The 26488-nt window shown below is 43.8% G+C and overlaps 1 protein-coding gene across 9 annotated transcripts in view; it reads right to left on the bottom strand.

Moving 5' to 3' along the window:
- Nucleotides 1-26488, bottom strand: part of CABIN1 (calcineurin binding protein 1) — a 356172-nt gene that overhangs the window by 5533 nt on the left and 324151 nt on the right. For all 9 annotated transcript variants that reach the window (XM_075321598.1, XM_075321591.1, XM_075321647.1 and 6 more), the window contains exons 33-35: nucleotides 20103-20177; nucleotides 2860-3124; nucleotides 237-365 (exon numbers count right to left, since the gene is read on the bottom strand). In XM_075321598.1, coding sequence (XP_075177713.1) covers nucleotides 237-365; nucleotides 2860-3124; nucleotides 20103-20177 — 469 coding nt within the window. The remainder of the gene's footprint in view (nucleotides 1-236; nucleotides 366-2859; nucleotides 3125-20102; nucleotides 20178-26488) is intronic.

The raw sequence follows: 26488 nt of genomic DNA, 5'->3' as shown, positions 1-26488 counted from the left end.
ACATTGATGAATAGAAAAACTGTACATTATTTGGAAGAACATGGATGCTTTATCCTCCAAAAACAGTGCCACACCCATTCATAGTGTGTATTAGGTATGCAGCTTTGCTCTATTGAAGGGAATTGGACTGACTTATATTACCATATATACCTATGAACAGGTGTGTCACTACTTTTGAAAATAAGCATTCATGTTTTTGCAATCCCTGTCTGGTAGTGGCCATGAATCCTGATTACCTGTTTCAGAGTGACTGGAGCAGGCAAAACTTGTCACTGCTTGTGGCTGCCACTGAGAAACGTCTGATGCGGTGGTGACTGTTGCGGGTTTAGTTGGTCGGAATGATGAATCTTCTACGTGCTCCTCTTCTACAGGAAAGATACACAATAAGGACTTCAATAAGCAGAATTGCAAACAACGTGGATGGATAAGAGAAGGTGAGACAGAGCTAATCTGAAGGCACAATGTTCTCTGACACAGGCCACATAACAAGGACGTAATCCAGTGTCAGAACACGTTCAATTAGGTCCAGAAATATTTGGGCAGTGAGAAGTTTTGGTATTTTATATTTTTACCAAAACATGTTCAAGATATATAATAAATATGGATTTCAAGTGCAGACCCTCAGCTTTAATTTGAGGGTATTCACATCCTAATTGGAGTAAGGGTTTAGGAATTACAATGCTTTAAATATGTAGCTGCCTCTTTTTCAGGGGAACAAATGTAGTAGGTGTAATAATAATAATAATAATAATAATTAGCAAATGCCTCCAATTAGAAATGTAATATAATTCCTCTGATCCACTATGTCCCTTACCTCATGTGCAGGGCATTGCAGGACCTTAAGGCTACTTTACACGCTGCGATATCGGTCCCGATATCGCTAGCGTGGGTACCCGCCCCCATCTGTTGTACGACACGGGCAAATCGCTGCCCGTGCCGCACAACATCGCGCAGACCCGTCACACATACTTACCTGCCCGGCAACGTCGCTGTGACCGGCGAACCGCCTCCTTTCTAAGGGGGTGGTCCGTGCGGCATCACAGCGACGTCACTGAGCGGCCGCCCAATAGAAGCGGAGGGGCAGAGATGAGTGGCCTGAACATCCCGCCCACCTCCTTACTTCCGTATAGCAGCCGGGAGGCAGGTAAGGAGAGGTTCCTCGTTCCTGCGGCTTCACACATAGCGATGTGTGCTGCCGCAGGAGCGACGAACTACATCGTTACTGCTGCAGTAACGATATTCGAGAATGGACCCCCATGTCACCGATGAGCGATTTTGCACGTTTTTGCAACGATGCAAAATCGCTCATCGGTGTCACACGGGCAAAACATCGCTAATGCGGCCGGATGTGCGTCACAAATTCCGTGACCCCAACAACTCCGCATTAGCGATGTCGCAGCGTGTAAAGCCCCCTTAAGGTATCCGTGGTTATGACAACTAGCAACTAACTATGACTATAGGGATACCGAAGGTCCTGCAAAGGCTTGAACATGAGGTAAGAGGGAATTAGAAGAACCATATTACATTTCTCAGTGAAGGAATGTGCTAACATTATTATTATTACACCTACTATATATTAGGATAGGATCTAGGAGATGGGAATACCCCTATAAGACAAAACATAAGGCAAAGACCCACAAACAACAAATAAAGGCAGCTGCAGTAAAGGCGGCAAAGCATCACAAAGGAGGTAACCCAGTGTTTGGTGATGTCCATGGCTTCCAGACTGCAGGCAGTCATTGTCTGCAAAGGATTCTCTACAAAGTATTAAAAATGATCACTGAGGTGATGACAAAGTTACCCCACATAACGATTCTGAACGATGTTACGCAATTTATAATCATTCATTCATTCTCTGGAGCCCTTGGCTTTCTTACAAACATAATTCTTTATAGCCTCTGGTCCATGTGCTTAGTGTCTGATTTACACTTCACAATCCTTGAAAATTGAGACTCGTTGTATGTCTGAAATCTGACTTTTTTATATTCAGCATTTCATTTTCTTTATGTACTGTATATATTCTTGAATTATTATAAAAGTTCTCCATTGTTTCTTACCCTTTCCCACTCTCGTCCCTCTTTTCCTCTCCTCCCCAATAAAGTGTTCTTTCCTTCTTCCGATCCCTTCCTTTCCTCTCCACCCTTTCCCTTAGGTAAGATGGTTTACTCACTTGATACGTTAATGTCTACATATATTGGCATGTATTGAGTATCCTGTATAACGATACTGTTTGTTTGTTTGTTTGAAAAGTCTTTAAAGGGAACCTGTCACAACTTTTTTTGGCCTATAAGCTGCGGCCACCACCACTGGGCTCTTATATACAGCATTCTTGCATGATGTATATAAGAGCCCAGGCCGCTGTGAGAACATAAAAACCACTTTATAATACTTACCTAACGGTCGTGAGGTGGGCCATATGGGCGTCTCCGTTCTCCTTTTTCGGCCATCTTCGTCCTCCTTCCCTAGCCGCGGTGCATGACGCGTCCGACGTCATCCACACTCGCCGACATACAGGTCCTGAGAAGGCGCACTTTGATCTGCTCTGAGCAGGGCAGGTCAAAGTATTCTAGTGCGCCTGTGCAGGATCGGTGAGTGTGTATGACGTAGATGCGTCATGCATACAGGCTTCAGAAAGAGGACGAAGATGGCCGAGAGAGGAGGCACCGGCACCGAACCCCCCGTTTAATTACACCTGAAAGTCTCCACTTCAATTACATCTTTGTTGTTTCATTTTAAATAAAAAATAGCGGCCTACAGAGGCCAAATCATGAAGATCCGATCACTGTCTAAATATTTCTGCACCTAACTCTATATTGAGTCTATTCCAAATCAGGAGTTCTTACTACTTGAGAAACTCACCACGGATGACTTGTGACACGGTGGAGCACACCCTGGACCCTGGCCCCCGACTGGTTTCTGGTGGTGATGATGATGAAGAGGATGATGAAGAAGTGGTTGGCACAGGCTTAACTTTGAACTGGTGCTCAGATAATCGCAAAAAGTTCTCTGTGCTAAATGTGGCCAGATTGAGAGGAGTTAGCTGCACTGACACCGCAGGCAAGGGAAAAGCAATTTCCCGGGGGTCCTTAATAATCTTTGGGGTGCTGGGTGTCTCTGAAGGTTGCTGCATAGGAAGAAAAAAGTGCAATGTATTACAATTTGATGCAAAGCAATAACTAATAAAAAAAATAATAAAAAAAACACATTTTTTGACAATTAGTTCTATGATTTCAATAACAAGCAAGACATTGCTGTTAATTCCAATATAGTCAGGACATAATGAACCACAGTTATCTGCATCACTGACCGGCACAGACAACTGTATCCTTATGGTGCTACCGAGTACTTTTAGCACAATCGTCATTGCACAGTGATAACTTTATTGATATACAGTATAAGCATTAATAGATAGAAAAGCTATAGAGTAAAACAGAAATAACTTGTCTGCTATGTATAATATACAGTATATGTATATATATTATGCATATAATAATGTGCAAAAGGTTTAATAAAGCATATACAATAGGCTAACAGCAGCTAAATCCACCGTTATTGATGGGTTTGGCCAATGAAACCTAAGATGGAAACAAAATAAGCATATACCCTGCTGTACAAGATAAGCAAAAAGTAATAGTATATAAAAAATAAGATAGCATACTTATAAAACACGGATCAGCCATTACTCCAATGTGTATGGGGCTACAGACAGATGACTGTCAGGGGAGTTAAATGGGTTGTCCCTTATACATTTCAATCAACGGATCTTGGAATAATAGTACTTTAAGTTCTACATTTGAATGTGTGAAAAAAATGTTTCTGTGCTGATTTAATCTTCTAAATGTGCTGCTGCTATGTGCTGTGTAATGGCTGTGTCTGACCGTACAGGAACATGATCTAATCATACCACATCAGAGAGAATAAACAGATTACAGCATGGGATCGCTGCTAAATCTTTCTGTGAGGTAACACATTGCTATCAGTTTTCCCTCAGAGAGCAGAAGTGATCCCATGCTGTCCTGTCTATATATTCTTTTGCACTTTCCCCAGCCCAGGAGATGTGATATGTTCTGACTATGTCCCTATACAGTCAGACACAGCCATTTCACAGTACATACCAGGGACACATATATAAAATGATCTCACTACAGGAACATTTTTTTTAAAACATTAATTTGTGGAAACTATTTGTATTCCAAGAACTATTGATGAAAATGAGAAAAAGACTGATGGCAGATCCTACCTTACTAATGTGAACGGGTGCAAACTGAACATGAAACATCGTAACAAAAAGGAGGCAGTTGCACTCTGTAGTGCTAAGATATGTGGAACGATGAATATGAGAATATAGACATGCATAACTGCTATGAAAAACATTAAAAAATTTAGATATTTACCACACAAAAATGGCCGCTTTTATGTGAGCCCAAAAGCCAACGCCAAGGCAAGGTCTATATTCCCATATTCATTGTTCCACATATCTTAGAGCTACAGAGTGCAACTGTCTCCTTTTTGTTACTATGCTTCATGTTCAGTTTACACCCGTTCACATTAGTAAGGTAGGATGTGCCATCAGTCTTTTTCTTAGATTACAGCTTTATACCTTCTGATTGAGCCCTCCTGCTCTTCAGCCTAAGGCTATTTTAATTCTCTATTTGCAGGTTCCTACCCAGCCATAAATTGTAGGTTTTTTAACCCAAAAGAGAAGCATTAGTTTGATAGGGACCCAACAAAAAGAAGTCGCCTTGCCATTGGCTGTTGGGCTCACATAAAACTGACCATTTTTGTGTGCCAAGTACAGTGCCTTTTGAAAGTATCCGGCCCCCTTGAATTTTCAACATTTTCCCACATTGCAGTCTTCAAACAAAGATAAACATTTTAATGTTATAGTGAAGAATCAACAAAAAATGGGACACAATTGTGAAGTTGAACAAAATGTATTGCTTATTTTAAGTTTTTGTTAAAAATAAAAACTGAAAATTGGGGCGTGCAATATTATTCGGCTCCTTTAAATTAATACTTTGTAGCGCCACCGTTTGCTGCGATTACAGCTGCAAGTCGCTTGGGGTATGTGTCTATCAGTTTTGCACATCGAGAGACTGAAATTCTTGCCCATTCTTCCTTTGCAAACAGCTCGAGCTGAATGAGGTTGGATGGAGAGCGTTTGTGAACAGCAATTTTCAGCTCTTTCCACAGATTCTCGATTGGATTCAGGTCTGGACTTTGACTTGGCCATTCTATCACCTGGATACTTTTATTTGTGAACCATTCCATTGTAGATTTTGCTTTATGTTTTAAATCATTGTCTTGTTGAAAGACATATCTCTGTCCCAGTTTCAGGTCTTTTGCAGACTCCAACAGGTTTTCTTCAAGAATGGTTCTGCATTTGGCTCCATCCATCTTCCCATCAATTTTAACCATCTTCCCTGTCCCTGCTGAAGAAAAGCAGGCCCAAACCATGATGCTGCCACCACCATGTTTGACAGTGGGGATGGTGTGTTGAGGGTGATGAGCTGTGTTGCTTTTACGCCAAACATATAATTTGGCATTGTGCCCAAAAAGTTCGATTTTGGTTTCATCTCACCAGTGCACCTTCTTCCACTTGGTTGGTGTGTCTCCCAGGTGGCTTGTGGCAAACTTTAAACAACACTTTTTATGGATATCTTTGAGAAATGTCTTTCTTCTTGCCACTCTTATATAAAGGCCAGATTTGTGCAGTGCATGACTGATTGTTGTCCTATGGACAGACTCTCCCACCTCAGCTGTAGATCTCTGCAGTTCATTCAGGGTGATCATGGGCCTCTTGGCTGCATCTCTGATCAGTCTTCTCCTTGATTGAGATAACATTTTTGAGGGACGGCCGGGTCTTGGTAGATTTTCAGTGGTATGATACTCCTTCCATTTCAATATGATTGCTTGCACGGTGCTTCTTGGGATGTTTAAAGTTGTGGAAATCTTTTTGTAACCAAATCCAGCGTTAAACTTTTTCACAACAGTATCACGGACCTGCCTCTTGTGTTCCTTGGTCTTCATGATGCTATCTGTGCTTTAAACAGAACACTGAGACTATCACAGAGCAGGTGCATTTATACGGAGACTTGATTACACAGAGGTAGCTTATATTTATCCTCATCAGTCATTTAGGACAACATTGGATCATTCAGAGATCCTCCATGAACTTCTGAAGTGAGTTTGCGGCACTGAAAGTAAAGGGGATGAATAATATTGCACGCCCCAATTTTCAGTTTATTCTATTTTACAAAAGTTTAAAATAAGCAATAAATTTCGTTCAACTACACAATTGTGTCCCACTTGTTGTTGATTCTTCACCATAATATTAAAATGTTTATCTTTATGTTTGAAGCCTGAAATGTGGAAAAAGATTGAAAAATTCAAGGGGGCCGAATACTTTCGCAAGGCACTGTATCTCAATTTCTGCATGTTTTTCATAGCAGTATGTTTATGTTCCCATATTCATTGTTCCACATATCTTAGTGCTACAGAGTGCAGCTGTCTCCTTTTTGTTACTATTGATGAAAATGTACTTTGTTCATGGGACAACCCCTTTACGTATCACACATGTCCAATTTTTGGACTGCGGATCCTTTTGTCCTCCCTGTGTTAAGCCATAGCCAGAGATATCTGTCAGTGTCTCTCTGATAGAGAACACAGGAGCGTTCGGCCTACCAAGCGCTCTTATATATGGGTGACCTATTCGAGATGACTACCAGCCAAATAATTGGTTGAAACATCATTCAGTGGACAGCTATGTAAAGTGTATGGGATAGCTTAAAAATGCTTTCAAAAATAGAAGTGGTAATGGTTTATTTTGAATCAATTAAATTGCAAAGCGAATGAACAAAAGAGAAATCTAAATCAAATCAGTATTTGTTGTGACTACTTTTCACCTTCAAAACAGCATCAATTCTTCTAGGTACACTTGCACAAACTGAGCGATTTTGCACAATCACATTCCGTTTCATGTCGCAGGTCATACATCACAGAACACAACAAGACACAACGTACTTATACAGCATCAGCAAGGTCTCTCCCAGGCAAATATTTCAAAGCAGACTTGGGATTCAAGATGCTGTTCAAGCTCTTTTGGAGAAGTACAAAGAGATGGGCAGCCTTGAGGACTGCAAATGAAACTGCAGAAGATGAAGACCCATCATGTTTACTTCCTTTCAAAATCAAAAGATGTTCAGCAGTTGCTCAGCTAGCCATCTACTGTTCAGAGAAGTCTGGTCAGAAGTCCTCTTCAACATGAAACTAAGGCCAAGTGAATCAACTATGCACCAAAACATTGGTACCCGGATGCAGAAAAATGGTAGTGGGTGCTCTGGACTCATGGGTCAAAATATTAAATATTTCACTGTAAAAAAGACAGTCTGTTTATCAAATGGCTGGAGCGCGGTACAACGAGTGTCTGCAGGCAGCAGTGAAGCATGGTGGAGGTTCATTGAATGTTGATTTGGTCAGGAATAATGGTGTCCTCAAAGCTAAAAAATACAGGCCTTTATTTACCCATCATGCAATACCAGAAATGGATGTATTTTATCGGCTTCAAAATGATTCTGCAATGGGACAACGACCCCAAATACACAACCAATGTCATTCACAACGATCATCAGTGTAAAGAAGAATAAGGAGTCCTGGAAGTGATGATATGGCCCCAGAGAGCCTTGATCTCAATATCAAGTCTGTGTGGGATTACAGGAAGAGACAGAAGGCTTTGTGTAAGCCTACATCTACAGAAGATCTATGGTTAGTTTTCCAAGATGTTTGGAATAACCTCCCTGCTGAGTTCCTTCAAAATATGTGTGCAAGAGTGTGCAAAAATTGATGCTTTGATGCAGTTTGATGGTAAAGGGGGTCGCACCAAATATTGATGTGATTTATCTTTTGTTTATTAATGTTGCATTTTAATTGCTAACAAATAAACTTACACTTCTATTTTTGAGGATGCTTATTTTGCAGCTCCCCCACACACACACACACACAAACAAACCTGCCTAAAACTTTTGCACAGTACTGTCCATTGTGTAGCTTTTGCACAAATTCTGCACATACACAGCAGAATGACAGCTAATGGTATGCACACACATCTGCCCCACTTCTGAGCCGCTGCTCTCACTGCGGTGAGTCACTCTCCCAACTATGACGGTCTCCAGAGCCGTGGCTCTTCCCAGCTGGCACAGTGCCAGGTGTCTGGGCATCACTTAGGATACAGAAGAGAAGAAATAGACAAAATCGTACGCTAAGGTAAGAGAAGGGTTTCATTGCAAGACAGAAGATGTCATGGCAACAGGGAAACAGTTCCCAGTTAGATGGAAGTCAGTAAATAGTGCCGAGACCCCCCGGCACATCTCATCCATGGCTACATTCATACAATACAATGTGAATGAGTGAGGTGAGGCAGAGCCTGCCTCATAACACAGACAGCAGGTGGAGGAGGTGAGAAAAGTCCCCAGAGTCCATTACGAGGAGGTGTAAAGACGTGAACCTGGGAATTATGGGGATGGAGAACAGAGCATCTGATCTACCTGCTAAGCAACACTTAGAGGACGCCTAAGAGAAACGGGGTTAGAGATTTCCTGCTTTATTTTCACCCAGCTTTCCCACGTTCCTGAGTGGCAAATTATTTACATAGTTACAGATTAATGTGATTGCATCCTCTGCTAGACACTCATTTCTATGAATTCAGTAGCTGTAAAAGTGCCCCCATAGGCAGTCACCCAGCCACCCAGCAGACTTAGCCATTCAGGAATATTCCACTTCTTTGCTTTAATAAACTCCTGGGTTGCTTTGGCTTTATGTTTTGGGTCATTGACCATCTGTATTATGAAACACTGACCAATCAGTTTGGCTGCATTTGGCTGGATTTGAGCACATTCTGTCTCTGAAAACCCCAGAATTCATCCGGCTGCTTCTGTCCTGTGTCACATCATCAATAAAGACTAGGGACCCAGTGCCATCGGCAGCCATGCATGCCCGACCATCACACTGCCTCTGCTGTATCTTACAGATAATATGGTGTCCTTTTGATCATGAGCTGTTCCATGCCTTCGCCATACTTTTTGCTTTCCATCATTCTGGTAGAGGTTGATCTTGGTTTCATCTGTCCATAGAATGATCTTCCAGAACTGAGCTGTTTTTTTTTAAGATTTCTTTTAGCATAGTCCAATCTATCATTCTTATTCTTGAGGCTTATGAGTGTCTTGCACCATGCAGTGAACCCTCTATTTTCTTTCATGCAGTCTTCTCTTTAACCCCTTCAGCCCCGGGGCACTTTCCGTTTTTGCGTTTTTGTTTTTTGCTCCCCTTTTTCCGAGAGTCGTAACTTTTTTATTTTTCCGGCAATCTTGCCATATGAGGGCTTGTTTTTTGCGGGACAAGTTGTACTTTTAAATGAAACCATAAGTTTTACCATATGGTGTACTGGAAAACAGCAAAAAAATTCCAAATGCGGAAGAATTGCAAAAAAAGTGTGATGGCACAATAGTTTTTGGGATGTTTTATTCACGGTGTTCACTATATGGTAAAACTGATGTGTGGGTATGATGCCTGAGGTCGGTGCGAGTTTGTAGACACCAAACATGTATAGGTTTACTTGTATCTAAGGGGTTAGAAAAAATTCACAAGTTTGTCCAATAAAAGTGGCGCACGTTTTGCGCCATTTTCCGAAACACGTAGCGTTCTTATTTTTTGGGATCTATGGCTCAGTGACGGCTTATTTTTTGCGTCTCGAGCTGACGTTTGTAATGGTACCATTTTTGCGCAGATGCTACGTTTTGATCGCCTGTTATTGCATTTTGCGTAAAACTTGCGGCGACCAAAAAACATAATTTTGGCGTTTGGAATTTTTTTGCCACTACGCTATTTACTAATCAGATTAATTGATTTTATATTTTGATAGATCGGGCATTTCTCAACGCGGCGATACCAAATATGTGAATATTTATTTATTTTTTAACCCTTTAATTTTCAATGGGGGGAAAGGGGGTGATTTGAACTTTTAGGTTTTTTTTTTTTTTTATTTTTTAAAACTTTTTTTTTTATTTTACTAGTCCCCCTAGGGGGCTATAGCGATCAGCAATCCGATCGCTCTTATCTATCTGCTGATCACAGCTATACAGCTGTAAACAGCAGATTCAGTCACTTTCTGTTCGCAGCCGAGAGAAAATGAAAGTGAAATGTCATAGCTGCAGGCGTCATCACATGACCCTGTGCTACAATGGCAACCACCGATAGTCACGTGATCATGCGCGTGACTTCCGGTGGGGGCGGCGGTAAGTAAAAAACATGGCCGCGCGCATATAGATCTTGCTGCCAGACTTTGGCAGCAAGATTTAAGGGGTTAATGGCCGCGGGTGGAAGCGATTCCACCCGCGGCTAGCAGGCACACATGTCAGCTGTTGAAAACAGCTGATATGTGTGCCGACCGCCGCCTGCCCGCGGCAGGGGGCGGGGCTTAACGGGACACGCTCCATGACGGATATATCTGTCCATGGTCGTGAAGGGGTTAAGGTAGATTTGGATATTGATACGCCATCCTGGAGAGTATTGTTCACTTGGTTGGATGTTGTGAACGGGTTTATCTTCACATGGTAATTAGTCTGTGATCATCCATCACTGTTGTCTTCCGTGGGCGTCCAGGTCTTTTTGCATTGTTGAGGTCACCAGTGCTTTCTTTCTTTCTCAGGATGTACCAAACTGTAGAATGAGCCACTCCTAATATTGTAGCAATATCTCCGATTTTTTCGCAGATGGAGGATGGCTTATTTCACCTCCATGGAGAGCTCGTTTGACCGCATTTTTATTTCACAGCAAAAACTTCAAAATGCAAGCACCACACCTCAAATCAACTCCAGGCCTTTATGTGCTTAATTGAGAATTAAATAACAAAGGAATTGCCCACATCTGACCATAAAACAGCCTGAGAGTCAATTGTCCGATTAGGTTTGGGCCCTTTAAAACCAGGGTGGCACATTTAAGGCTCTGTGCCCACGCTGCGGATTTACCGCGGATTTTGCCGCGGATTTACCGAAAATCTGCAGCAGCGGCACTTCCAAGCCATTTCAATGGCATTTTGGAAATGCTGTGTCCATGCTGCGGATTTTTCCGCGGCGGATTTGCCGCGGATTTTGATCCGGAAAAATCTGCAGCATGTCAATTATTGTTGCGGATTTTGGTGCGGATTTTGGGTATAGAATGGGGAAAAAAAAAAAAAATCCGCATCAAAATCCGCGGTAAATCCGCGGCAAAAATAAGGTGCGGATTTGCCGCGAAAGTCGTGGATTTTCATGCAGAAAAATCCGCAGGTACATTCTACCGTGGACACATAGCCTAAAGGAGCTAAAGCTCCTAAAACCTTCATCAAATTTTAATGTGGATACCCTCAAATGAAAGTTAAAAGTCAGGACTTTACGTCCATGATATAACTATAACTTGAATATGTTTCAGTACACAGGTAGAAAAAACTAAATTTGTGTCAGTGTCCAAATATAGATGGATGTAACTGTATATGGAGATGTAGAGGGAATGCTCTCTGATCAATCATTTAATAAAGTAACATTAGAAATTTTATACTTCGGTGTGGGTCTGGTCATTGTCCTAATACCTTTCTAGTGAACAACGCTGTGATTTATTGCAGTATCAAGACCCTATGGCAATTCAATGACACATCTCAGGTCTTATGCGAGCTATCGCGCGATGCATCGTCGGGGTCACGGTTTTCGTGACGCACATCCGGCATCACTTGCGACGTCGTTTCGTGTGACACCTCTGAGCGGCGCAGAATCGCTCACGAATCGAGTCGTGTACTCGTCGCTTATTTTTAAAAAATTGTTTATTTCTAATGGCGCCGGTTGTTCATTGTACCCGGGGCAGCACACATCGCTCCGTGTGACACCCCGGGAACGATGAACACCGACTGCTTACCTGCGTCCCGCCGGCAATACGGAAGGAAGGAGGTGGGCGGGATGTTTACGTCCCGTTCATCTCCGCCTCTCCGCTTCTACTGGCCGGCCGCTGTGTGACGTCACTGTGACGCCGAACGTCCCTCCCCCTTCAGGAAGAGGATGTTCACGCCCACAGCGAGGTCGCTCAGCAGGTAAGTACGTGTGACGGGCGTTTAACAACTTTGTGCGCCACGGGCAACTAATTGCCCGTGACGCACAAACAATGGGGGGCGGGTACGATCGCTCGTGCAATCGCACGATAGATCGTACCGTGTGAAGCCCGCATTCGGGGCTCATGCATATGATGATACTACAGCTCCACTTTATATGAAGCTACAATTGGACATCTTGCTGCACGAGCATCTTTGTGTGCTTCCATCTGTATACAGGGGCAAACTTCATGGTATGCAGACTCAGTATAGAGGTGTTCACCCCAGAAGCACAGCAGAGAAAATAGTACACAGACTAGCGCTGAGCCTACAAGATCTGTATAGCTAGACAATGCAGAGGCCACATAGGCTCCGAACATTGGCAATGCCGTCTGCGTAAGTCCTAATTGTTTTGTAAGGTCACTGCACAATGCAGGCATGGCCCGGATTATTTCAGAACATGGCAAGCTATGTTACACAAAACTAAAGCAATGTGAATGCTTAGAAATTCGAGAACATGCTACGCAGCATCTGGGGAGTACGCAGGTAGGCAGGATTTGCACAGTTAACACAATTTGTGCTGCCATTTCAGAACCATATCAGTCAGGAAATGGTACATCTCTCAGTTCACTTAAATGGTGTCCTCAGAGCAGCCCACAAGCCGCACACAGCTCACTGATGTAGAAGATTCAAGAGCATTTCCTGTTTATAGAGGAGGTGTATCCCCACCACGAGTCTGCTCATTCTCCGAGGCAGAACCTGAACACACGGCACCCCCTCCATCCATCACAGGTGTCATCCTAGAACTCTACAGCTTGGATGTCATGTACCACAGGCTTATGTATTGTTAGATATTTAGAGCTCTATCTAGCCGTGACACACACACACACACACACACACACACACTGGTATGTGAAAGTTTGTGCACCCCTGGTCAAAATTACTGTTATTGTGAATGGTTAAGCAAGTTGAAAATGAAATAATCTCTAAATGCATAAACTTAAAGATGACACATTTCCTTTGTATTTTAGGCAAAAAATAATAATTTTATTTTCTATTTTTATTTTTAAATTAAATAAAAAGGAAAAAGTGGGCCAATGCAAAAGTTTGGGCACCCTGCATGGTTAGTACCTAGTAGCACTGCCTTTGGCAAGTATCACAGCTTATAAACACTTTCTGTAGTCAGCCAAGAGTCTTTCAAATCTTGTTTGAGGGATTTTCATCTATTCTTCCTTGGAAAGTCTTCCAGTTCTAAGAGATTCCTGGTTGTCTTGCATGCACTGCTCTTTTGAGGTGTAGCCACAGATTTTCAGTGATGTCCAGGTCAGGGGACTGTGAGGACCATTGTAAAACCTTCAGTTTGTGCCTTTAGAGGTACTCTATTGTGGATTTTGACCTGTGTTTAGGATCATTATCCATTTGTAAAAAGCTGTCCTCCTTTCAACTTCAGCTTTTTTTTTTTTTACAGATGATGTTATCATCAAGAATTTGTTGAAATTTCATTGAATCTATTCCCTGTATCTATGAAATGTTCCCCGTGCCATTGGCTCCAACAGAACCTCAAAGCATGAATGATCCACCTCCATACTTAACCCCTTCAGCCCCCGGGCGCTTTCCGTTTTTGCTCCCCTTCTTCCGAGAGCCATAACTTTTTTTATTTTTCCGTCAATCTTGCCATATGAGGGCTTGTTTCTTGCGGGAAGAGTTGTACTTTTAAATGAAACCATAAGTTTTACCATATGGTGTACTGGAAAACAGCAACAAAAAAAAAAAGTGGAAAAACTGCAAAAAAAGTGTAATCGCACAATAGTTTTTGGGATGTTTTATTCACCGTGTTCACTATATGGTAAAACTGATGTGTCATTGTGATGCGAGTCGGTGCGAGTTTGTAGACACCAAAAATGTATAGGTTTACTTGTATCTAAGGGGTTAAAAAAAATTCACAACCTTGTCCAATAAAAGTGGCGCACGTTTTGCACCATTTTCCAAAACCCGTAGCGTTCTCATTTTTTGGGATCTATGGTTCATTGACGGCTTATTTTTTGCGTCTCGAGCTGACATTTTTAAAGGTTCCATTTTTGCGCAGATGCTACCTTTTGATAGCCTGTTATTACATTTTGCGTAAAACTTGCGGCGACCAAAAAACGTAATTTTGGCGTTTGGAATTCTTTTGCTGCTACGCCGTTTACCAATCAGATTAATTGATTTTATAAGTTGATAGATCGGGCATTTCTGAACGCGGCCATACCAAATATGTGTATATTTCTTTTTTTTAACCCTTTAATTTTCAATGGATTGAAAGGGGGGTGATTTGAACTTTTAGGGTTTTTTTTATTTTATTTTTTTATTTTACTAGTCCCCCTAGCTGGCTATAGCGATCAGCAATGCGATCGCTCTGCCCTATCTGCTGAGCACAGCTACACAGCTGTAAACAGCAGATATGATCACTTCCTGATTAACTCGGCTGCGGGCCAAGTGAAACTGAAAGTGACTCATGATAGCTACAGGCGTCACCACATGACACTGTGCTACCATGGCAACCACCAAAAGTTACGTGATCACGCACGTGACTTCCGGTGTGGGCGGCGGTAAGTGAAAATCATGGCCGCGCGCATATACATCTCGCTGCCAGACTTTGCAAGCGAGATGTAAGGGGTTAAATGTTGCGAGTGGAAGCGATTCCACTCGTAACATGCAAGCACACATGTCAGCTGTCGAAAACAACTGATATGTGCGCGGATCACCGCGACCTGCCCACGGCAGTGGGCGTGGATTAACCTCACACGATCCATGACGGATAGATCTGTCATGGGTCGTGAAGGGGTTAATGGTTGGCAAGATATTCTTTTCATGAAATTATGTGCCATTTTTTTATCCACACATACCTTTGATCACTGTGGCCAAAAGAGTTCTATCTTGACCTCATTGGTCCACAGGACTTGGCATCAGACTTGTTTAGATGTTCTTTTGCAAACTTCAGACGCTGAATTTTGTGATGAAGATGCAGGAGAGGTTTTCTTCTGATGACTCTTTCATGAAGACCATATTTGTGCAGATTTCTCTGAACAGTAGAACAATTTACCACAACTCCAGAGACTGCTAAATCTTCCTGAAGGTCTTTTGCAGTGAAGTGGGGGTTCTGATTTGCCTCTCTAATAGTGATGGGTGGACTCGCAGATAACTGGGACCAGCGGGGTCTAACCGGGTTAAAAAAAATCCTGGCTCTGGCCCAGGATTGGTCCTGGTTATCTGGCCGGACCCCGGTCCCAAGATAAGTCTATAGGGACTAGAATCCGGAGATTAAAATTGGTGGTAGAAGGGATAGGCGGATATGAGCAAGAGCTTCATACTTACAAAGGCTCCGGCGTGGCTGTAACTGCTTCCATGTCATTTTCAGGGCCGCTAATTATTTCTAATCCATATGCATTGCTTTCCCCACAGACCGAACATCCTGGCGTGTGTGATTGGTTGCAGTCAAACGTGCCTCCCAGACTGTGTGATGGCATCTGACTGAAACCAATCACAGGCACTGTCTGTAGGTCACTATCGTGGTATAAAACTAAATAAAACATTTGACGTAGGGTCCCCCGTATTATAATACCCAGCACAGAAAAAGCACACGACTACAAGCTGCAGCCCCCAGCCGTGCACTTACCTTAGCTGTGAAAATAGTTGGAAATGCATGTGGCTTCTGGATTTGTTTTTACCTGGGGGCTGGTATTCTCAGGCTGGGGAGATCCATGCTTATTGTGCTACCCCCATCCTAAAAATAGCAGCGTGCAGCTGTCCCGGACTGTCGCATCCATTAGATGCAACAGTCCCGACACTTTACCTGGCCCTTCCCGATTGCCCTGATGTGGTGGCGATCGGGGTAATAAGGTGTTAATGGTTAATGTCATCTCACAGCTGCCAATAAGCATCTAGATACCTAACATTACGAAGATTAGTAATGTTAGGTGTCTATGAGACCCCCCATTACTAATTTGTAAGAAAAAAGATATAAAACACAAACTTCGAAAAAATCCATTATTTGAAATAAAAGACAAAAAGCACCCTCTTTCATCACTTTAACCCAAAAACAACCCTGCAGGTCAGGTGTAATCCACACGAGGTCCCATGACGATTCCAGCTCTGCTACATCTGAATTCACACCGAGCGGCCATAGAACATGACCACCCGCCTGTGACGTTCAGACAGAGACTGAGCCACACGATCAGCGGTGACGTAACTCAGGCTATTTGCGATTACAGCAGGAGGCCCCACGGTACTCCAACTGTGACTGCAAATCACCTGAGTGACGTCACTGCTCATTTTTACTGTACGATAGACCTGCAGACAGTGTCTATGATTGGTTGCAGTCAGACACCGTCACACAGGCTGGGGGTGCGTCTGCTGCAACCAATCACAGTCGCTAGGACAGCTGGGGAAAGCAGTGCATATGGATGAGCGATAATGCGCGGCCCCGGAAGTGAACGAGCAGCCACTGGAGCAGTTTCAGCCGCTCCGGAGACTCGGTAAGTATGAAGCGCTTGATTCATTCTAATTTTCTGTGTTTTTCCTTTATTTTATTTTTTCTATTTCCGGAGTGCCAGATCCGGATCATTAGCAGGTGTAACTTGAGAATTCCAGGCCCGGCACTCAGGCATGTTTGAAACTGTGCGGATCCGGACTTTTATAGTCCAGGTCTACCCATTACTACTCTCTAACAATCCTATGAAAAGCTCTCACAGAAATTGTGCTTAGTCTTACAGACCTTCTCTTGACTTCCACTGTTGCTGTTAAATGCAATTTCTTAATTAAATTTAGAACTGAGGAAAGGGAAGCTTGAAAACATTTTGCTATTTTCTTATAGCCTTCTCTTGCTTTGTGGGCCTCTACCATTTTCAAAGTGTTAGTCCTCTGTTTAGAAGAACCCATGGCTGCTGTTTTTTGGCACAAGATTAGAGGTGGCTGGGTTTTTAGAAAGCCGTGAAATTTGCATCACCTGGCCTTTCGTAAAGATGATAGTGAACAAGCCATAACCCTAACAGGCTAAGTAAGGTCTGAAACCTTGGTTAAAGTTATCTGAGCACACAAATATCCAAGGGTGTCCAAACTTTTGCATCGGCCTATTTTACTTTTTGTAATTTTTCAAATGTAAAAAGATGAAAATCTGAAAATCTTCTCTTGTTTTTGCCCTTTTGTGATAATTGATATAAGTCAAACAGTGTGTACAAAAAAGAATAAATAAAAACCCTCCCTCCCTATTCCAGAAGTGCACTGTTTATGGCTGGCTGTATATGGGTGGAGAAATGAACTGCCCAATCAGTGTCTTCTAATGAGATTCGGGCCCAGAACAGCACTTTATATGAAGTCCAACTGAACCCACAGAACCCGAACTTCCACTGGTCGGTCGGTCTCTCTCTCATAAACACATGTACAGTGGAACCTCGGTTTACGAGTAACCCGGTTTGTGAGTATTTCGCTATACGATCAAACCTTGCTGTAAATTTGTAACTCAGTTTACGAGCAAGCTTTGCTGTACGAGCAAATACTCACCGCACACACTTCCGGTTCCGTACTTTAACCGCGCTCTGACCCGCTCTTGCAGTCCGCACAAACACGCACGCGCGCACACATATTATGCTCACTTTATCTTCCGTTCCCTCGCTGGCCTCATGGTTCTTGTAGTTCGCTGGTACAGGATGTGTATCGGGTAACCATCACGACAATCGAGGAACTCCGCTGTCAGCCGCTACTCAAAGGCAGTGCACTGGCCAATCAGAGGCAAGCGGCTCATGCCTTTGACGTCAGCGCTCTGGCAGCGGAAGCTCCGCCATCGGTCGCAATGGTTACCCGATACTCATCCTGTACCGGCGAACTACAAGAATTAGGAGGCTGGCAAGGGAACGGAAGGTATGGTGAGTATAATATGTGTGTGTGCGCGTGTTTCTGCGTGTTTATAATGGCACAATAAGGGACCAGGATGGGACATTGAACAAGTTGTGGAACAAATTGTCTGAGCTTGCATTATTTCCTATGGGAAATTTTGCTTTGCTAGCTGAGTAACTTGGTTTACAAGCACACTCCCAGAACGGATTGTTCTCGTAAACCAAGGTTCCACTGTATACACATACTGTAAGGCGGGCTTTGCATGTTGCGACATCGCAAGCCGATGCTGCAATGTCACACGCGATAGTCCCCGCCCCCGTCGCAGGTACGATATCTTGTGATAGCTGGCGTAGCGAAAATTATCGCTACGCCAGCTTCACATGCACTCACCTGCCCTGCGACTGTTGCTCTGGCCGGCGACCTGCCTCCTTCCTAAGGGGGCGGGTCGTGCGGCGTCATAGCAACGTCACACGGCAGGCGGCCAATAGCGGCGGAGGGGCGGAGATGAGCAGGATGTAAACATCCCGCCCACCTCCTTCCTTCCGCATAGCTGCCGGCGGCAGGTAAGCTGAAGTTCCTCGCTCCTGCGGCTTCATACACAGCGATGTGTGCAGCCGCAGGAGCGAGGAACTACATCGTACCTGTCGCTGCAGCATAATTATGAAAAAGTCGGAGCCTGCAACGATGATACGACAACGACGCTTTTGCGCTCGTTAATCGTATCATCTAGCATTTACACACTACTATCTCGAAAGTGACGCCGGATATGCGTCACTTTCGATTTGACCCCACCGACATCGCATGTGCGATGTTGCAATGTGCAAAGCCGCCCTAAGAATCACTAGAAAGTACATTGATGTTCTTTACTGTCCCTAAATCTCCAACAACCAATTGACAGATTTCATAGATACTCTGTTATTTAATGTTTTATTATGCGCAGAATTAATCTTTATTATTGCTGTACTCTTTCTTACAGTATGTACACATCTCTTTGGCTCAGTGCACACAGATTGTAAACCATACTTTACATTTACCCTAAATGGTGTCTAAAACTCCCAAAAACATATGTTACCCATATCCAGAGAGCGCAAATGACCTGAGAAAGACCACAAGAGTGTCTGGACAGTATACTTAGGGATACCTTATTTCTAACTGCATAGGAAAACTCAGCAGAGTGCAATTTCTTATACAGATGCCTTTTGTCAAAGGATGGCACGTGATGTATCTGTTTTTACAATGGGACACTGTGGGCGGCATGTGGTCTTGTAGGCCTATACAGTGCCATGTCATGGGGCCTTCTAGAATGGTCATAAACAACGATCAGTAACGTGATCAGATCTGGGCATCTGTTCTGTGAATATAAGTACTGTATCTTTAATTTTACATGTGGTCACATGGATCTGAGAAAAGGACAGGGAAAACCTCGCAATAACAAGCTATAAGCTGCTTAAAAACTCCTACAATACTTACTAAATCCTTGCTTGGCTTTTTCTGTGTTCTATTTTGGGTTATTTTGTGAGTTGTGTACAACACTAAAGCTCTGCACGACACTAATGCATGTATTTTGGGTTTCTGAACCTTTCACAGTGAACTGTAAGGCCATTTTCCCATTTAGTGAAAAAGCAATGGCTTTTCAGAAGTGTTTTTTTTTGGGGACAGAAAATCCGCTTTAGTTTACGCAAAGTAGATGTGAACGCCTGAAAACTTATTCCCGTTGTAGAACTTTTTTAGGGTGTGCTTTTTTTCCCATGGGCTTGTGTAGGGAGCCTGGAAAGCGCATGTAAAACCATAATTGGGTTTTTAAGTCAGAATAAGAAAAAACAAAAATGTATTACTAGAATTAATACACAGCAGAAAAACATAAGAAAATAGGGAAAACGGATACAAAGCGCAACAGAAAAAAAATAAATTAAACAATGCGAGCATATTGCTATTGTGGTGTGGATAACAGTGGAAAATGTGTGTGGGGGGGGAAGGTATATTCACCAAAGCCTGCAAACATATGGTACACGTCTAACCTGTATCCACAAGCTTTACTGCAATATAGCCAGCATCATGGGCACAGGTGAAGAACAATATTGCATTTACCAGCATATTACAGTCGCCTGTCTGGGTCACTCACCTGTTTCTGGGCAGAAGCGCCCATGTGAAGTTGGCAGAATTTAATAGCTTGTTCTAATGCAGCGCCTTCATCCACCTGAAAGACAAAACAATACCTCATTATGGGCCATCCTGTTATTCTACCACTGTGCTCTAGTCATTGTGGGACGATTTACATGTAGCCTGATAAGGAGCACACTTAAGCCATCCTACTACCGCCCATTTACATGCCCAGATTTATCAAACCAGATAATCAAAATGGGCATGAACATCAGGCCATGTGTGGCCATCCTAAAGGAGGTGTATGAGATCAGACAAAATATAGGCTTTTTTCCCCAGCCGCGCCATTTGTGTCTATGGTTCATTCATTTTCTAAAGTCATAAAAATAAAGATGAATTCATGTAACGCAGGCGTCCCTGTCCTCTCCCGCCTCCACCTCTCGGTAGGGACGCCGACATACCACCAAGGCCAATCAGCCATCTCCCCTGCTCCTTCCCTGGTCTATAATCTCTAAGGCTTATGTAAGTCGCACAGGTCTCCTGGCAGAGTTTTTAAGGCATGTGCGCACTCCCACCTTTTAAAAGGGACAGCGCACAATCTAAAGTGTTCCTAGCCTATGGCTAGGAGTCACTGGGTACTTAAGGCACCTTCTCTTCTCCTGTCGGTAGGTGCCTGAGTAATTAAGTTCCTATTGGGTTAGTTCCCCTTTGTACACCAGTCTGCTTCCGGTACTGACTTTAGTCCGTTGATCCGATCCCATCCTGCCAGTTTCCAGTGATGACTTTGTCCTGCCAGTCTGTGTATTGACTGTGTCCTGCCTGGCTCCTGTACCCCCTCCATCCTGCCTGCCCTTGAGTATCTGCGTACCTGACCTTTGGGTCAGCTGCTGTAGTATAGGCGACTACCCTCAAGTGGTACCTGGTGTCCATCTGCAGCCCAATCCATCCTCACCATCATGCATTTTTACCTACATTCAGTGGTCCCGTCAGAGCTTCCGCCCGAATTCCACCCGCCACAAAACGGGTTTCGAATGTATGCTCCAATACAATCAATGGCCACGTGGGCGCATGCATCCGAAACCCGTTTTGCGGGTGGGCGAGGGGGGGAGGTGTTCAGACGGAAGCTCCAACGGGACCACTGACAGTAGGTAAAAATGCAACGTGAAAGTAGCCTTAGTCACGACCCTTTAGGGCAGACCTGGGCAAAAGGTGGCCGGCGGGCCACATCCGGCCCACCTACTGTCTGTGACCGGCCCGCCCGTCTTCAGCCGGTGCAGTGGAGACGGTTTCCTGCGTGCCGGGCAGGGAGCGATCCTGCAGCTCCGCACAGTGTGGGCAGCGGAACGCAGGAATCTCTCCTCTGTTCCCTACCCGACACCTTTCTCTGTGACACACGCGCGCACTCTGTTGTCAATACTGCGCGGCGTGTGTCATTTCAAAAGTTCCCGCCGGGCAGGGTAAGAAGCGGCACAGCATTGGCCTTCACGGAGAGAAGCACCTCAGAAAACAGCACTGGCACAGCCAGGGCCCGTACAAGAGAAGGAGCAGCTCAGCGGGGGACCTGTGCAGGGGACCTGTACGGAGGTGCCTATGGACAGGGACGATAAGAAGGGAGAGGTAAGTAATGACTAATAAGTTGAGGAGGGGACAATGGGGGAGGGGGGGACTGGTGACTAATACTGGGGGTGTAGTGGTGTAGTTTTACAGGTGTAGTATATGGTGTTGTGTGTATATAGCGGTGTAGTATATAGTGGTGTAGACATGGGGTGTAGTGATGTAGTTTTATTACAGGTGTAGTATATAGTGGTGTAGTATATGGGGGTGTTGTATATAGTGGTGTAGTAAATGGGGGTGTAGTAATGTAGTATGTTACAGGTGTAGTACATGAGGGGTGTAGTATATTACAGGTGTATTATATGGGGGTGTAGTATATTACAGGTGTATATGGGGGATGTAGTGATGTAGTATATTACAGATGTATATAGGGGTGTAGTGATGTAGTATATTACAGGTGTATATAAGGGGGTGTAGTGATGTAGTATATTACAGGTGTATATAAGGGGGTGTAGTGATGTAGCATATTACAGGTGTATATAAGGGGGTGTAGTGATGTAGTATATTATAGGTGTAGTATATGAGGGGTGCAGTGATGTAGTATATTAAAGGTGTATATAGGGATGTAATGATGTAGTATATTACAGGTGTAGTATATGGGGGTGTAGTGATGTATATTACAGGTGTATATAGGGGTGTAGTATATTACAGGTGTATATAAGGGGGTGTCGTGATGTAGTATATTACAGGTGTATATAGGGGTGTAGTGGTGTAGTATATTACAGGTGTATATAGGGGTGTAGTGATGTAGTATATTACAGGTGTAGTATGTAGGGATGTAGTATATTACAGGTGTAATATATAGGGATGTAGTATATTACAGGTGTAGTATATAGGGATGTAGTATATAGAGTTGAGTGGACTGCTAATATTCTGGGTCCGGCGGATTGACAAAGAAGTCCGGATACGATCCGGCCCTATATATGTCAATGGGGAGCGAAAGAGTGAGAGAGAGAAAAAAAATAAAAAAAAATTGCCGAATCCGGATCATGCACCCGGAATCCCGCGTCCGGGTCGGACTCGGATCTGCCGCTCAAACCTCACGGATCCGGATTTTGCCGGTCCGGGTCCGCTCAACACTAGTAGTATATAGGGATATAGTGATGTAGTATATTACAGGTGTAGTATATGGGGATGTAGTGATATAGTATATTACAGGTGTAGTATATAGGGGTGTAGTGATGTAGTATATTACAGGTGTAGTATATAGGGATGTAGTGATGTAGAATATTACAGGTGTAGTATATAGGGATGTCGTGATGTAGAATAATACAGGTGTAGTATATAAGGGTGTAGAGGTGCAGTATATAGTGGTGTAGTATATGCAGATGCAGTGATGTAGTATATTACAGGTGTAGTATATAGGGATGTAGTATATTACAGGTGTAGTATATAGGGATGCAGTGATGTAGTATATTACAGGTGTAGTATATGGGGGGTGTAGTATATTACAGGTGTAGTATATGGGGGGTGTAGTGGTGTAGTATATTATAGGTGTAGTATATGGAGGGGGTGTAGTGATGTAGTTTATTACAGGTGTAGTGTATGGAGGGGGTGTAGTGATGCAGTATATTGGGTAGAACTGAGTTAATTATATTTGTCCGGCCCTCTAAAACCATCCCAATTTCTCATGCGGCCCCATGGGAAAATAAATTGCCCACCCCTGCTTTAGGGTAAGCCCGGATGGGTCTATGGTGAAGTGGATACACACCCGCTAGCATAACAATTCTAAATATGACAACATGAGTAATTCTAAAACCAAAGTGAAGGAAGAAACCCTGAAAAAGGTAAGAAAAATACCAGGCATAATCTGGCGTAGATGCTAAATAACCTTCAAAATCTTAATAAGTACTAAAATGAAACATAAAAAATTAGGTATACATGCTCAATCCCTTTTAATATATGATGAAAACATAGAACCAATCGTCAAAAACCAGTGTAGATCCTGACACAATGGGTAGAGACTGCAAGTGACATCGGGCTTAGTAATCAATAACTTGCAATAACTGCTATTGAAGCCTGCTTTACACCTTACGATCCAGCATACGATATCGTATGCGATCGTAACCGCCCCCATCGTATGTGCGGCACGTTCAATTTGTTGAATGTGCCGCACATATGAGTAACCCTCCCGTCACACGTACTTACCCATCCATACGACCTCGATGTGGGCGGCGAACATCCACTTCCTGGAGTGGGAGGGACGTTCGGCGTCATAGCGACGGCACACGGCAGCCGGCCAATAGAAGTGAAGGGGCGGAGCTGAGCGGGACGTAAACATCCCGCCCACCTCCTTCCTTCTGTATTGCCGGCCGGGAGCCGCAGGTAAGATCTGTTCATTGTTCCCGTGGTGTCACACACTGCGATGTGTGCTACCCCGGGGGTACGATGAACAACCTGACGTTCAATTCATGAGAAATGAACGACGTGCGTGCGATGAACGTTTTACCGTTCAATCGCAATAGCACGTAGCTGTTACACACTACAATGTAACTTACGATGCCGGATGTGCGTCACTTACGACGTGACCCCGCCGACACATTGTAAGATACAATGCAGCGTGTAAAGCGGGCTTTAGTAAGCAGATAGAAAATGAGGCTAGAGTACTAAATATGAACAAAAAAATATTACTTTCTCCAATTACAAACCATTATTAATTCCAATGTTATAAAGTAACAACACCCAGGAATAGGGCTACCTCTGCCAGAAGGTTCATACTCCCTTCACGGTCATATGCCAGTTTCACATGGAAGGCATAGTCACTTATATACGAGGCCCAAATATGTGAGCCTTACAGAAATTGTGATCACCTTATACATGGCAAAATGTTTACCCTTTTTTCCACTTCAACTTGAACACCTACATTTTTATTGTACACAGCACCAACATACGATGCAGCGCTGTACACATTCTTTTTTTTTGTACGGTAGGTAAAACAAAAAGTGACATATGTGCCAAGATAAGGGATGCTCAGTATGTGTGTAATAATGGGACTCTACATAAACCACTTCATCAGTGGTCTCACAGAATTCATTACAAGCCCAAATAAATATTAATTCCCAGAGGGGCATTGCAGCTATAAGTCCCCTTACCAATGACAGCCGGTCTGGTTTGTCAGGTCTCCATAAGGAGAATAGTCTTCCCCCTTGGTCCCTACATAGCTTCTCATAGGCCAGATCAGTTACCCAAACTTTGCACTGACGAAGGGCAATCACCCTGAAACACTGTGTCTGCAAATTGGGATTCTGATCTGGCATATATTCTAGACCTAGGTCATATGGAGAGGTTTGTCAGAAGACCACTTTTGACTTTTCGGATCGCTACTTCCAATAGGTGGCGCTAGAGTTTGTCTCCTTTTCTGGAGAGACAATTTGTTTAAGCCCAAATAAAGCATATGAATGGTAAATGGGAGCACTATTGAGGGGTCAGGGGGTGACAGACAGCCCAAATTAGAGAATGAATGTGAGTAGCCTTACCAGCTCATAATATTAGGCTATGTGCGCACAGTGCGTTTTTCGCGGCGTTTTTGGGGTGCGTTTTTGGCCTCAAAACTGCATGACTTTGCTTCCCCAGCAAAGTCTATGAGTTTTCAATTTTGCTGTCCCCATACAACTTTTTTTTTAAGCTGCGTTTTTGAGCTTGAAAAAATAAATGGACATGTCAATTCTTTCCTGCGTTTTTCTGCGTTTTCCGCCCATGCAATGCATTGGAAAAAAGCAGCAAAACGCATAGATCAAAAACGCAGCAAAACGCAGCCAAAACTGCACCAAATCGCGTTAAAAACGCATGCGTTTTTGGACGCGTTTTTTCGACGCGGGTGCGTTTTTGAGCGTTTTTATCGGCCAAAAACGCACAAAAACGCAGCGTCAAAAAAACGCAGCGTCAAAAAAACGCAGCGTGCGCACATAGCCTTAAAGAGGTTTTCTGCTAATGACAGTATTCACTGTCCCCGGGTACAGTGTCAACTCTTTTTGGCTCCAGTGGTGATTGTAAGCTTGTGAGCAGAGCCCTCATTCCTACTATAGCTGTTGAATTATGTACTATTTTGTCCTGTTTTTGTCTATACAACCCCCCACCGGATTGTAAAGTGCTGCAGAATATCTTGGCGATATATAAATAAACTTTATTATTATATTATTCATATTGACAGTTCACATCACCACTGCAGCTGTGTGTGACATCCAGCAACAACCTGGCCCCTGCTGTGAGGTCGTTGGTTGTTGCTGAATGTCCTGGGCCATTTTTTAGTTGTTGCTGTCCCGCTGTGAAGCACAGATCGCTGTGTGTGACAGCGAGACAGCAACAACTGAATGTGCAGGCAGCAGGAGCCGGCTTCTGCGGAGGCTGGTAACCACAGTAAACATCGGGTAACCAAGAAGCCCTGTCCTTGGTTACCCGATATTTACCTTTGTTACCAGCCTCCTCCGCTCTCACTGTCAGTGCCGGCTCCTGCTCTGTGCACATGTAGCTGCAGCACACATCGGGTTAATTAACCCGATGTGTGCTGTAACTAGGAGAGCAGGGAGCCAGCGCTAAGCATTGTGCGCTGGCTCCCTGCTCATTTAGCTGCAGCACACATCGGGTAATTAACCCGATGTGTGCTGTAACTAGGAGAGCAGGGAGCCAGCGCTAAGCGGTGTGCGCGGCTCCTGCTCTCTGCACGTGTAGCTGCAGCACACATCGGGTTAATTAACCCGATGTGTGCTGTAACTAGGAGAGCAAGGAGCCAGCGCTAAGCAGTGTGCGCTGCTCCCTGCTCTGTGCACATTTAGCTGCAGCACACATCGGGTTAAT

Source organism: Anomaloglossus baeobatrachus, chromosome 1 (genome assembly GCF_048569485.1).
Source record: "Anomaloglossus baeobatrachus isolate aAnoBae1 chromosome 1, aAnoBae1.hap1, whole genome shotgun sequence".
NCBI lineage: Eukaryota > Metazoa > Chordata > Amphibia > Anura > Aromobatidae > Anomaloglossus > Anomaloglossus baeobatrachus.
The sequence above is the reverse complement of the archived record's forward strand: the minus strand, read 5'-3'. Positions and strand labels throughout refer to the sequence as shown.